Source organism: Varroa destructor, unplaced genomic scaffold (assembly GCF_002443255.2).
Source record: "Varroa destructor unplaced genomic scaffold, Vdes_3.0 BEIS01000002.1, whole genome shotgun sequence".
Classification (NCBI taxonomy): Eukaryota; Metazoa; Arthropoda; class Arachnida; order Mesostigmata; family Varroidae; genus Varroa; species Varroa destructor.
In genome coordinates this window covers 3,301,776-3,314,577 of record NW_019211455.1, presented here as the reverse complement: position 1 = coordinate 3,314,577, position 12,802 = coordinate 3,301,776, and the positions used below count along the sequence as shown (strand labels likewise).

Sequence of the window (12,802 nt, the reverse complement as noted above, 5' to 3'; positions counted from 1 at the left end):
TTGAAACGTTTAATGGAAGTAGAACATACATTGCTATAGTTAAACACAACATGGTATGCTGTTCGCCTCATGAAATAGATAAAATCGATATTATAGGTGCGACGTTCACTGCAGGACATAGTCAAGAATTAACTAAAGAAGAACTTAAAAAAGAAACTAAAATATAACTGCACTTAGTATATTGTCTTATTACCGAGCGAGATAGCTATTTCCTACAGGCGATTCCGTACAGCAGGTAACAACAAGTTACTAATATAAAAATAATTTTTAACTTTTTCATACGATGCAGTTGTTCCGCAGTTAATCTAGCTATCGAAAGGCACGCCAGCGGCATTAAGGCATTGACTTAACCGTTTTCGGTCCTGTATGTACGTCAAACATGTGAAGCGTTGTAAGGCAAACGTGTGAATCGTTTTAATTGCAAACGGATACTTTCTTTAATCGATCAACCACCTTTCTATATCGGTTACGGAGAGTAAACTCAAAATCCATTAACTATATGATACCCACTTAAGTGTAACATTGTCTAAGTGGACAAAATATTACTTAAATTAGCGTAGATATTGATTAATGTTATCGATCAATTTAATATGCGGAGCGGAAAACACACACAATATCATTTGTAAGGAAATAATATTTTTCCCGTAACGATCGTTTTCATATTTCGTAAAAAATTATCTGGACACGTGTATTTTGTTGGGGAGTACAAAAATGGCAATAGGGGATGCTCGCACTTGATGATGTTATGGATGTTTCCAGTCATCCGACTTGTTTTGCACTTGCTTTTTATCTTGTGTTTCGTACGTAATTATTCATTTTTTCGTTGTGTCCGAAAGCTGCTATAACCTGATTTGTGTATGGTCAGGATCCAGGAATCCGTTTCTAGATAAGCTTACAGCAGGAATAAGTCTGCCGATAACGGTGAACAACGAACGAAGAAATTAAGCCAAGTTTTTTTAATCGTTGTTATTTACCAACGCCTAAGGGATAATCATATGGCCCTCGTCGTAACAAAGGCCAGCTAGAATACTCAGAGAGTTACCTCTAAATTATCTAACGGATAGTACTAAATTCAAAGGATTTTTTACCGGAACATCGTGTCCAATCGAAGCAGGGTTAATAGTCTAGAGCCAGTTTCCCATGATAAAGATATAACGTTTTATGTGTGTATGTGCATTCTGTGTTGTTGTTGTTGTTGTTTGTTTCCATATATACACAATCGTTGCTGTAGTGTGCACTTTGGATTGTTTAAAAACAATGACGGATTTGTGTACTTTTCTATACTCAGTGTCTATGCAATTTCTGGTAGCGAAACTTCATCACAATGAAAACTTTCCAAGTGGCAATATTGTTCCCTAATCGTTGTCCCGAAGAAGGTCACTCAATACATCTTCGACCGTTCGTGTGCTTCTGCATTCTCTGCATCTCTAGATCCAGCGTCAACAATTCCGGCGTTTGTTATTTGTACAATCCAAATATTTTTCGTCTAATTAATTATGTCAATCAGCACGATAATGATAGTAGGCAGAAATATAGATGCTAAGGTATATTTTCTAAGGCGTATAGTGTCTGATAATAATTTGTTTTTAATTGTTTTTCCATCTCGCCGCCGGGCATTCACCCAAACTCTACTTCTCTGCAGCCCAAATTCGTCACAAGGGTAATTCATGACTGCGGCATCATATTGATCCTGATAATAATAACAATAATATTGATGACTAGAATTAATTAGTAACCCACATGTTAGACTGCGGTAATCGTCATTTGCAATGTGTTACTTCGCATAAGCATTTTGGTCGTTTAACAGCAAATAGGACTTATGTGTGTCCATTGGAACGTCACTTATACCGTAAAATGTTAGTTACTAAAAGTAAACGCCTGCTTATTTTGCTTTGGTTTCTACAGTATCGGAGAATTACTGACTAAAAACAAGCTGAGCATGATCAATAGTAACAATGCATCATAAATAAACGTTTGTAACTAAATGTTGGCTTTGCATTAAATGTGGGGACGGATGTTAAGAGCAGATAAACTAAATGTATTCGATTTTAAGTAACGTACTACGCGGATCAGGTCGTCAAATGCTCTACTTTTATTAAATACAAAGGTTGTGTCCCCATTTCGATAAATACCATTCGTTTTTAACCATCGATCACAAACCTCCCTGCAGCTAGGGTAGCAAGCGTCGTCGATGCGGTGATGGTGGATATGCGAGCCATAATCATAGAATAATCAAGGTGATCAATCGCATGCTAAGGAAGACCACACTAGGGATTCTGCGAGGTGGTGAATAATGTTTGAAGCGTTGCTCGGGCCTCGGCGTCTGCGTGTGATGAGTTTTTTTTGTTGGTCGAATCGTGGTTCAATAATTAAGTCACAGTACCTCCCACCACAGCACTTTTGTGTAGATCGCGTTTGTCGTACAGTCGAATCACAGTACGAGTGTCTGGGTCCTCCTGCAACGAACACGTGTCGCATTTTGAACTGGCTTTTGAAACCCGCCAAAAAACAAAAAGAGATTAAATCGAAATATATCCCGGTCCACAACTCAGGCTTACTCAGATGTAGCTTTACTATATGTGTGCCCGGTTAGGACAGAGAAAAGTACTACCTAACCCTATTCAGTATTCTTAAATGCTAGCTTTGTGACAATAGTTGTGGACCACCTAGACACACCATCTAGATTTAGAGTATATCTTGTGCTCTTTCATTCAATTTGTAGGAAATTTAACTCATGTGAATCGTTTATCGAATTCGCCCAGTTCGGAGTTCAATGTTCCACTGAATTCAGTTTATATCGATAACGGTATCAATGTTGTTCAAATAACATTTACGAAATTCTGCATGGCGTGTAGTGTGCAAACCGACTTGTGTAATAAGCGAGGCAAGTCAGCGGGACTATGATCAAACTCTATCGTAAACGAATGCTCCTCCTAAAATATAAATGGCTGTTAATATAAGCTGTGAGCGTATGACTGCCCCGTGTGCTTGAATGGAGATCGAGTTCTTTCTCGCCGACATGTACAAAGAGATCTTCCTGAGTTTAAAGTTTGTAAAGTATGGCTGTGTAACCTGCAAGTCAATGACTGGTAGACTTGCGTCAGCTAAAGTCGTAAACACCGCATCTGCTTTGCCACTTTTTAACTATTTTCTTATTAAAACAGAGCCGCTAAAGGGAAGCAATTGACACGAATTTGACATTTATAGCACGATTTTCCTAGACAATCGCGCAGGAACATATTTATATAATTAACTCTATTTTTTTTTGTGCATTTCCCAATTCAGCCCCATGTGCGTGTATGGGACTCGGTAAGTCTGAACACCCTTCACGTGATTGGTATCGGGGAGTTCGATCGAGCCATTAGCTGTTTGGCATTTAGTAAACTCGTAAGTAAAGCTTTGAAACATAGCCATATTTGAATTTCGTGTAAATTCTAAGTTATTCTTTACACGTTTGAGAATCGTTTCGAATGGAGGCAAAAGCGGCAATGCTGTTCCTATTAATTGAGTCCGTTATTCGCCGCAGTAATTAGACCAAGAGCACTGACTAAACCTTGTATTTGCAGGATGGAGGCTCAATCCTTTGCATCGTTGATGACTCGGCCGAACACATACTTGGCCTATGGGAGTGGCAAAAAGGTCACAAAATAGCAGAGACAAAGGTTAGCTAAACTGTTAGATTATGACAATTTCTAATAATCATCCGCACATTACCTATGTACGTCCCAATCATAGAGTTTACTAAATAGGAAAGAATCATATTTTCTATATCCTCTAACTTGTATGACCCGATTTCAGAGCGCTTCGGAGCCAGTTTTAGCTGTTAAATTCCACCCGATGGACCGACATCAGTTAATTTCGCTTGGTAAAGGCCATCTACATTTTTGGGACATGGAAGGTGGGACATTAGCGAAACGAGTTGGACTATTTGACAAAGCACACAAGCCCAAGTACATTCTGTGCGCCGCCTTTAATGAGCTCGGCGAGCTACTTACGGGTGATTCAAATGGCGCTCTGATGGTGTGGCCTCGGGGCGCCAACAAAGCCTCACGGATTATTGAAGATGCGCACGAAGGACCGATTTTCTCCATTTGCGCTATGAAGGATGGCACGTTGATTAGTGGAGGGGGGAAAGATCGTTTGCTAATTGAGTGGTCGGCAGATTTGGAACCTACAGGACGAAATGCCGAGTTAGCTGAGAGCAGTGGGGGCGTACGGACGCTTGTGCAGGGCCGTGGCTCACAATTGTTGATCGGGACTACACGGAACTGCATTGCGCAGGGTAGCTTCGAGATGTCGTTCTCAACTGTTGTCCAAGGGCACTCGCAAGAGGTGTGGGCGTTGGCTGCTCACCCGACGCAGGCACAGTTTCTCAGTTCAGGTTATGACGGTCACGTAAGTAAACCTCAGGAAGCAACTTATATGATTACCGTTCGGGTCGATTAACGACAACCATTTTTTGTTTATAGATTACTACGTTCATTGCGAATTTGTACAGGTACAAATTATGTTTAACACCAATTATTATCGAGATCTATGATGTACATATCATCTACTATAGGTCAAGCTAACACATCCTTCCGAAATTGATTATATTTTATTTTTTTACCCTAATAGAGATCAAACGAATCGATCCATGGATTTCAGAAGCCGAGAAAATACATAAACCGAAGAATAAAGAGGTCGATAAACAACAGAAACTAGAACAAAGTACACACAGAAATCATTCACTCGTATCACGCACTAGTAAATAAAAGACACGCTGTCGTCTAAGTAAAGTATAATCGGCTGCATATGCTATTTGTAAATGTATATGAAGTTTAAAGAAGTGGGACAAGGGAAGACAATTTATTCGAGATGAGTGAAGATCATCTTACGAAAACAATACACACCATTTTGTTCTAAAGAACCACGCAAGTACGAAATCATGTTCTCTATTCTCTGTGCTAATTTGAAGTAATCTAACTTTATATTGCTCTTCTTTTATATGTTACAATTTTCTTCAGATTAATTTGTTTGATTCAATGAGCCATTCAGTTGTATGGTCTCTACCGTGGCCCGAGCCTGTACAGAGCATCGCCTTTTCGCCGTGCGGAAGCATCGTGGCCGTGGCCTCTACAGCAGGAAACTGGAGCGCGTTCTGCGCGAACACAAGAAAAGTCTATGCAGCTCACCATGACGGCAACGAGCCTATTGACGTCATTCGTTACGCACCTAGTAAGCATAATTTTTGTGAATATCGTCATTAATGTAGCAATTCGATAGATATGCTTGTTTCATTAGAGAAAGCATGCACAGTGCAAACTAACTTAAACAGCAATAAAAACAACCGATATATAGGTGTAATACTGAAAAAGTGATGTTTGTTCGCAAAGACTCGAACTCTTTAGTGTTTCCTTATAATACAATTCATCCAGCTTTTTATCACCATTTTCGTCCGAGGTTAATTGATTGTTACCGTTTTATGGTTTTCTATAGACGGACAGTATCTGGCGTTGGCTTCGCGAGATAACTTTATTTACGTTTACCAAGTCTCAGAAGACGGCAAGAAGTACAACAGAATAGGAAGATGTGCGGTAAGGAACTATCTATATTGCATTGCAAACAGTATAGCGTTTAGTTGTGCTATATCTATCTTGCTCTGTATAGTTCCGATAATATTTAGGAAAACAAGAGGATATTGGTGTTGGGCAAATTTTTCCCGAGCAAAACGATTCGAGAATCGTTTTTGACGGAAACTTTATATTATAGTAGTGCTACGAGGAGAAACCCCTCGGGAAATCCAAGTTAAGCTACAATGCTACAAGTTTGAATCAGGTTCCTAAAGGCGTTCGTGGATACATACGTGCAAGCATTAACCATAATTTTCATTCGTTTAGGTAGAAATTTACTAAAGACGACCTTACCGATCATAATATCTTAAACGGTATCGTGATCGGCTGCGCTAGCAAGAGTCGCAAAACGCAGCAGTTTCGAGAGATCCAAAATGCTCGTCTGTGTTTTCCTTTTTAATGAGTCTCCTATCTCAGTGTGCTATAGTCAAGATAACGAAAAAAAGCAGGCCAGAACAATGCCTTCAAGCAACGATGGAAACGCTGTGATTTTTTATATAGATGCTCCGGAGAGGTGGAGAGTCCGAGTCTCTCTAACACCCTAACGAACGCTGGCCGGATATAGGATAGTCACCAGACGTGCTTTTCGTGAAGGGCGGTTGTGTCCACCACGTCTAACTAACTTCACGATCCTTCACTATGCTTTTCTCCATGCACGCTGCGCGCTTGGAATGCGATGACGGTGGCGACCATACGTCATGACCTACTGGCCATTACCACTGGCGTGTGTTCTCGGCCTTGATCGGTGTGGCGCTAAAAAATATGCCATTCCGTTGATAACGATGATTTTGTGTGATGATTTATGTACCATTCTGAATGGCTGACCTTTTTACCACTGCGCTGTATGAGTTACGTACACCGTCCGCAACATAATCAATTATTGACTAATAAAACCATGCAGAAATACACAGAAGCGCAGAATAGGATCCGAAAGAGACTCCTCGAACTTTGGGTATGAACACATTCGATTAGTGCAATGAACAGGCTTAAGAGCAAATGGCCCAAAAACTAGGACAATACAAGAGAAATCAGTAGAAGACAACAGACAAGTGAATTCTTTACAAACGCGACACATTCATCGATCTTTGTTTAACAATTTTGTCTAATTGCTAGTTATCGTCCTTACTTATTTAGTTACTACGTCTTGTTGAGTTTATGGTTGCTCTTTCAGCTTCGGTGAAAGCATGAAACTCGAATGTGACATGGGATTTTTTCGAAAACGGACTTGGCCTTTTAAAACTCACGATAGTAGATATTTAGTAATATTCGAATTATAGAAAAACTAGTATTATTTATAGGTAGAAGAGCCAAGTTTCGGCCTAAGTGATTCACCAGTGTGAGCACAAGGTTTTATTTTCGTTTCTTGTTCGAATCTCTCACAAGCAAATTCTAAAAGATATGATGCGGCTTTTCGCTAATGTTAGAGACGGGGTTCAAAGGAAAGAAATTTTATTTTGCATGAGCTTCTTCATTGTTTTTTCGATAGCTTACGCACTCGCCGTTATATACGCTTTTATTTGTAGGTATGTTAGGAGCTGCCAATTGTTGTATATAATGCATTTTATTCCCTATCTAGGGCCACGGAAGTGCCACCTCACAACTCGACTGGTCCGAATGCAGCACTTATCTCCAAACAACGAACTCTAACTACGAGATAGTCTATTGTAAGTAAATCTGAATGAAAAATTCCCGCCATGCTTTAATAATCACGTGAATTTAGGAACTTTAGAAAATTTAGAGAAAAAAAGTTATGGTCAAAGTTTGGAAACGAACTTAGACACACCTTTTGCCTTGTCGGGAATCAAATGTTTGAGGCAACGCTTGAAGATAGTTTAGCTACAAGGCAAGCTGCTTTGTACTTAAATTTTTTTAAGTTTAAAATTAAGAACATTATTAAATTAATTCGCATCCTGATCTTTGTAGTTTTTATTTATTTAATTATGTTAATTTAGTATTTTTTCAAATTTAGTTTTCGCACACAACAGTTTTATGCACACAACAGGTATAATTAAATAAAAAAAAATAAACGAGTAGTTCCCATTATATTTTTTTTACTATTGCCAAAAATCACCCTTAACCGCCTTTATATATTAAACATTCATTGAAGTTATGGAATAAATATGTGCTCTTTTTGCAAACTTATATGCCGGGTATTAATTAATAAGCTTTTTATTAATTGTCTGGGGCCATTCAGGGAATGCAACAATATGTCGACCGATCACAAACCCAAATCACGTCAAAGACGTAAAATGGGCAACTCAGACCTGCCCGCTGGGCTTCAGTGTATTTGGAGTTTGGTCAGAGCAACCCGAAAGCTCCGACATCTCATGTGTGTCGAGATCACACAACCGAAAACTGCTGGCAATAGGCGACGATTGCGGTAAGCTTTCTTCAAGCTGATTATTTATCGATATAATTTTTAATAATTATATCGGCATAAGACAACTATGAAACATGATTCACTGAACATTTATGTTTTCTTACATATATATTTTTCGTGACACTTTTCGGTTATCCCTAAATAGTGTCCGCAGTATCTGGCGTAGACTATGACGCACACTAGTGATCGCTGGGGAAGGTCGTGATTGCTAGAACACTAATATGCGTGCTTGTATCAAGCATGATCTGGGCTGATCACGTTGGAAAACAGATAGACGGAACGGGATTTCTAAATTCGTTTCATGCCGGAATAAATATTACGTGCTCCGAACATGGAGCTCCGAAAATAGCGGGATAGAAGACCCGAAACTTAAGACTGTCGCTCAAATCAGATGACATTAGCCAAATTGGATCTATCCATTTTGCCTATCTCAGCTTGGAAAAAGAGATCATTGAAGGGAACAAAGTTGACTCAGTATCCCCTTTCACACGAGCGTTATATCGAGGCTGTCGGGTACGTTAGCACTACGTCATTTTTTAGAGAAACCTCAGTGTTCTGTCTCGTGCTGTGGACGTTCCGTATGTAAAGTTGCGTTGCTGTTCGGGTGAATTCTGGGTGAACAGGTAAGAATAATAATAAATGCTGAGTTTCTTTTGTGCTCTTACAGGCAAACTCAAATTATTCGTGTATCCCGCTAACGAGCCTCGCTGTTTGTACCATACAGCCAATGGACATTCGAGCCAGATGGCGGGCTTAGCATTTCTGCCCGACGATTCCCGCCTGGTCTCGATCGGTGGCAAGGACTTTGCCGTCATGCAATGGTGTCTACAGTAGTCGGCAATCGAACCTCGTGCGAAACCCCGCAGCTGTATATCTTAAACCAGCGTATCTAATATGATGAGTCGGGCTGTGACGATGCAACCTGAGAAGCTGACGTCCGAGTAAATTGGCAACAAATCTTTCTCAGTTCATTATCGCTGCACTTTACAAAAAGATACGTGTCTAGCCATATAAGAAAACAATAGTGCTTTCAGGCACTTTTTTCATGATTAGGTTGAATTGAGACTGAACTAACGATGGTGAGAGGGCCTGATGATTGGTGCGGAGGCCTTGCCAATATTAGTCAGGCCTTCAAAGGTGGTTTTCTCTTAGTGAAAGACAACCATTGATTCACTGTACAGTAATGATAAAACAAGAAAAAAGAGACAACGGTACTAAGTAAGCTGCTGTCTGTCTGAACCAGGAAGTGACGGCACGCAATCATTAGGACACATTTTGCAATATATGCTCGCATTTGGCAGTGGACCTCTTCGGGCTAGGGTGGTTAAATGAAGCTGGGTCTTGAAAGAAACCCCAACGAATAAGGTGTGTAGTACTGTCGAAGGCCACTTCACTGATTACCAGCTAGGTCTTTAGCCACGGCAGAATTCGTGTTCTGCGTATTCCTTGTACATACACGTTGATGATACTGCACCGGTGACAATGTGTTTCATCCTCAAAACAATAGCAGTAACAAAAGCACCACAACTATTACTAATCATGGATTAAGAAAGCATAACCTAACTAATGGCGGTAATTAGACAAACACAGATATTTGATATCGCGAATAGGAGTATTACGTCCAGGAGGCGTTTAAGTGATCATACGACAGTTATGCTATACTATAACTAGCAAAGGCACGTGAGGACGGCGATATAAGTCGATACGTAAAGCATAGCTTTATTTTCTTTTTTCACCATCCTCATTATTACAATTATTTATAATACCGCAATTCGTGTGCTGTTTGACGGCAGCGTATAATAATCCACTTGCTCTTTCCGGCTGTTTAGGTATCCGACTATAAAATATATCTAAGACCGCTTTTAAGAAAAGGCTGTCAACAAACTGGTCGTTACCTAGTAACTGTAAAATGAAGGGCCCGATTCTTTTTGGCTGATCATGAACTATTTTTTGCGCGACTTCTGGAGGACCCAGAAGAAATACCCCCCGAACCTTGTGACAGTAAAAGAGGGCTTCGATCTGCTTCGTAAGCGCCCAGCAATACACTAGAATACATTAAATACATACAGTATATATATATATATACAGACGTACAAACACGTTTATCAATCAAATAGATAAATACATAAGGAGGCAAAAAAAAAAACCCTAGTATCACACTATACTATCACGGGTATAATATTAAGCTGTGAATTTCCCCTCCCACTTTCGCCTTATTATTCTATCTGTTTATAATGACCTAGGAACAGCTGTTTCTAAGTTAATCTAGTGGGTACGTACTCAACTGTACGTAATGTACTTTGCTGTGATTACTGTTATTATTACCATTTTATTACTATTTCTGCAGTTGTCGATGCTTTGTTACTATAAGACTTGGAAACGATTTGACAGTGTATAGCACAATCTGATAGAGTGTAGAGAGAGAAGCGTTTTCGTTGCCTAAAATTTACTTACAAAGGATATTGGTTTTCGAGTAAAATTCCATGCATGAATTTTGCTATTTGTTTACCTTTGTCGGTTTCCTAGGTTCATTCATAAATATTCATGTTGTTGCATACACCGGTAGCTGCATGGTCAAAATTACTAGAAATAGACTTATATCGATCGAATACATACGTCATTATATCAATCATCAATATATAAGCAGAGTAGCCAGACAGAACACAAACAGGATGAACCTTCATTGGCTTGAAAAAACAGAACTGGAATTTATCGAAATTTTGTTCACATTAACAAGGAAGGAGCATGTGCTCCGACAAATTGTTGCACAAATTCTTCTGTGCATTCCTTAGCTTTTGCCAAATTGTCAGGATTATACAACTAAGGAAAAATTGAAATTTTCCGAGCTGAGGTTATTGATGAAACAGTAGAATGAACCCAATATGTTAATCAAAAGAGACAGAATGCAACAATGACGCATATTCGAGAAAACATGGCGACTTATCAGATTCGATCTCGACTCCCGATCTTTTTTAACCTCGTAATCTACCCTTAGTCCTTTATTATTTTTCAATAAACGCGTACATCTATTTATAGCCTATCTACGTAAACGACCTGCTTTTCGACGGAAAATTTAACTATTGACTTCTATATATATCATTCACCCCATCCGCTTAACGAACTTGTTTATCTATAATGTGATAACGATGACAAACTCTGCCGACGTGACTCAAACTATGATCATCGCAATAGAATAAACGTATGACGGTGCTCCATCACTGTATTGCAGATCCGTCGTTCGTTAAAGCTAAAGTGAAGTAAATAGTTGGGTAACGAGTAGATATTTTTTAATCATTCCTCTAATACCTACCCCAATTCTTTCCGATTTATGTCGATTTGTGCTTTTCTTTACTGCTACCGGCCAGTAGTGCGCGTGAGAGTCACCGCAATGATGCCTTCGAGGTATGGCTGAATCCGCTTCTACACAGATTTTTATACACAAGTGTAATATAAAAAAAAAAAAAGACTAGGCGATCGGTTGTGGCAACTGTGACAACAATTCTGCCGCTTAACAAAAGCACAAGAACTTCTATAATAATAAAATAATTTTAATTACTACTATTATCACTTAATGACGAGAATAATGTTTTTGAAAAATACGATAAAAGCACGTCGATTCGACAACACTGACACTGTGAGCACATCGACTGTGGATTGAGTAATAGAGAAAACTAAACAAATAAAATTAAAAACAAATTATTTATTCATATTAAATTTGTCTTTATTCAAGTCTCAGCAGTAGGCGTTTGGTGTTCGCCTTGTTTAAACGACGATCAGCATACATCAAACGTGATTTCTTTTTTTCTAGTTTTGCATTTAATAATATATTTGACTTATCAACAGTATATTAGCTATGATATCTTTATTGCACGTTTATTGCACGCAACATGGCATAAAAACGTTCACCTTTTGCCACTTTGTTGTTGTTGTTATCAATTATCTTTAGATGTATCATTTACAATAAAGATACGTAATTCCACGGGGACAAGTTGTGGAAATAGTAAAACAAACTGTAAAAAACGATGTAGTTCGGGTTAGCAGCTTAAAAAATTACTGTTTTTGGAAAAAAATATTTATAATGGTTCCCAACAGTGCGCAGACAATCTTAGGACGGTAGCAAAAAAGTAAAAATACGATATTTTCTTCCTGGTAAACCCGATGACTCCGCTTACTATATGTCCAAGCAAATACATATTAGTATATTTAATATATCTGTACACTTCGTTATAATACGTTTTCTTTCTGCCGTCACACAAAGCTAGGCGAGGAAAATAACGCTCCTCAAGGTCGTACGGCTTCCATTATGTAGCTGCGCGTAGTAATTATGCAAGACGACCTATGGGTCAATCAAGGCTAATGATGTTATGTCTAAATGCCAGCTCGTGGTATCCGATAGTGTAGTATCTCATTGTTCCTTCGAGAGTTAATTACAGTTCTGGTTCTCTACTTCATTAAAACGCAACTATAATAATCTAATTAAGTACACTGTCATTTAAATTCGGCAAGAAGCCTCAAGGACATGAGGCATAAGCCTGAGGTATCCTCTCGATCGCTGAACGCATAGGTAGAAAAATATCAAATGCCAAGCATGGGACGAAAATCTGAGTAATGCATGACTACAATACTTTACACGCTGGTCCCCAGCAGCGCTAGTGGTATTGGGTTCGGTCGTGTAAACATTTAAAAAACGCGCATTTGGTTGCATTTCATAGCGTTTGTACTCTGTGTGGACTAAATACAAGCACGTCAACAAGAATAGACAGAGATCTCAAATTTACGGGAGAGCGTAGTGTCGCAGTCCAGAAAAAAA

At 39.0% G+C, this 12,802-nt stretch overlaps 1 protein-coding gene across 7 annotated transcripts in view; it reads left to right on the top strand.

The window, feature by feature from the left end:
* Positions 1–11,706, top strand: part of DCX-EMAP (Doublecortin-domain-containing echinoderm-microtubule-associated protein) — a 36,837-nt gene extending 25,131 nt beyond the window's left edge. For 4 of the 7 annotated variants that reach the window (XM_022789837.2, XM_086982146.1, XM_022789834.2 and 1 more), the window contains exons 7-16: positions 1,643–1,660; positions 3,286–3,387; positions 3,567–3,662; positions 3,799–4,395; positions 5,007–5,217; positions 5,479–5,576; positions 6,514–6,564; positions 7,189–7,276; positions 7,807–7,992; positions 8,660–11,706. In XM_022789837.2, coding sequence (XP_022645572.1) covers positions 1,643–1,660; positions 3,286–3,387; positions 3,567–3,662; positions 3,799–4,395; positions 5,007–5,217; positions 5,479–5,576; positions 6,514–6,564; positions 7,189–7,276; positions 7,807–7,992; positions 8,660–8,826 — 1,614 coding nt within the window. In that variant the 3' untranslated portion in view covers positions 8,827–11,706. Of the gene's footprint in view, positions 1–1,642; positions 1,661–3,285; positions 3,388–3,566; positions 3,663–3,798; positions 4,396–5,006; positions 5,218–5,478; positions 5,577–6,513; positions 6,565–7,188; positions 7,277–7,806; positions 7,993–8,659 lie in introns of those variants that run through there. The other 3 variants (XM_022789833.2, XM_022789835.2, XM_022789841.2) reach the window with 3 other exon arrangements.
* Positions 11,707–12,802: the final 1,096 nt, after the last annotated feature.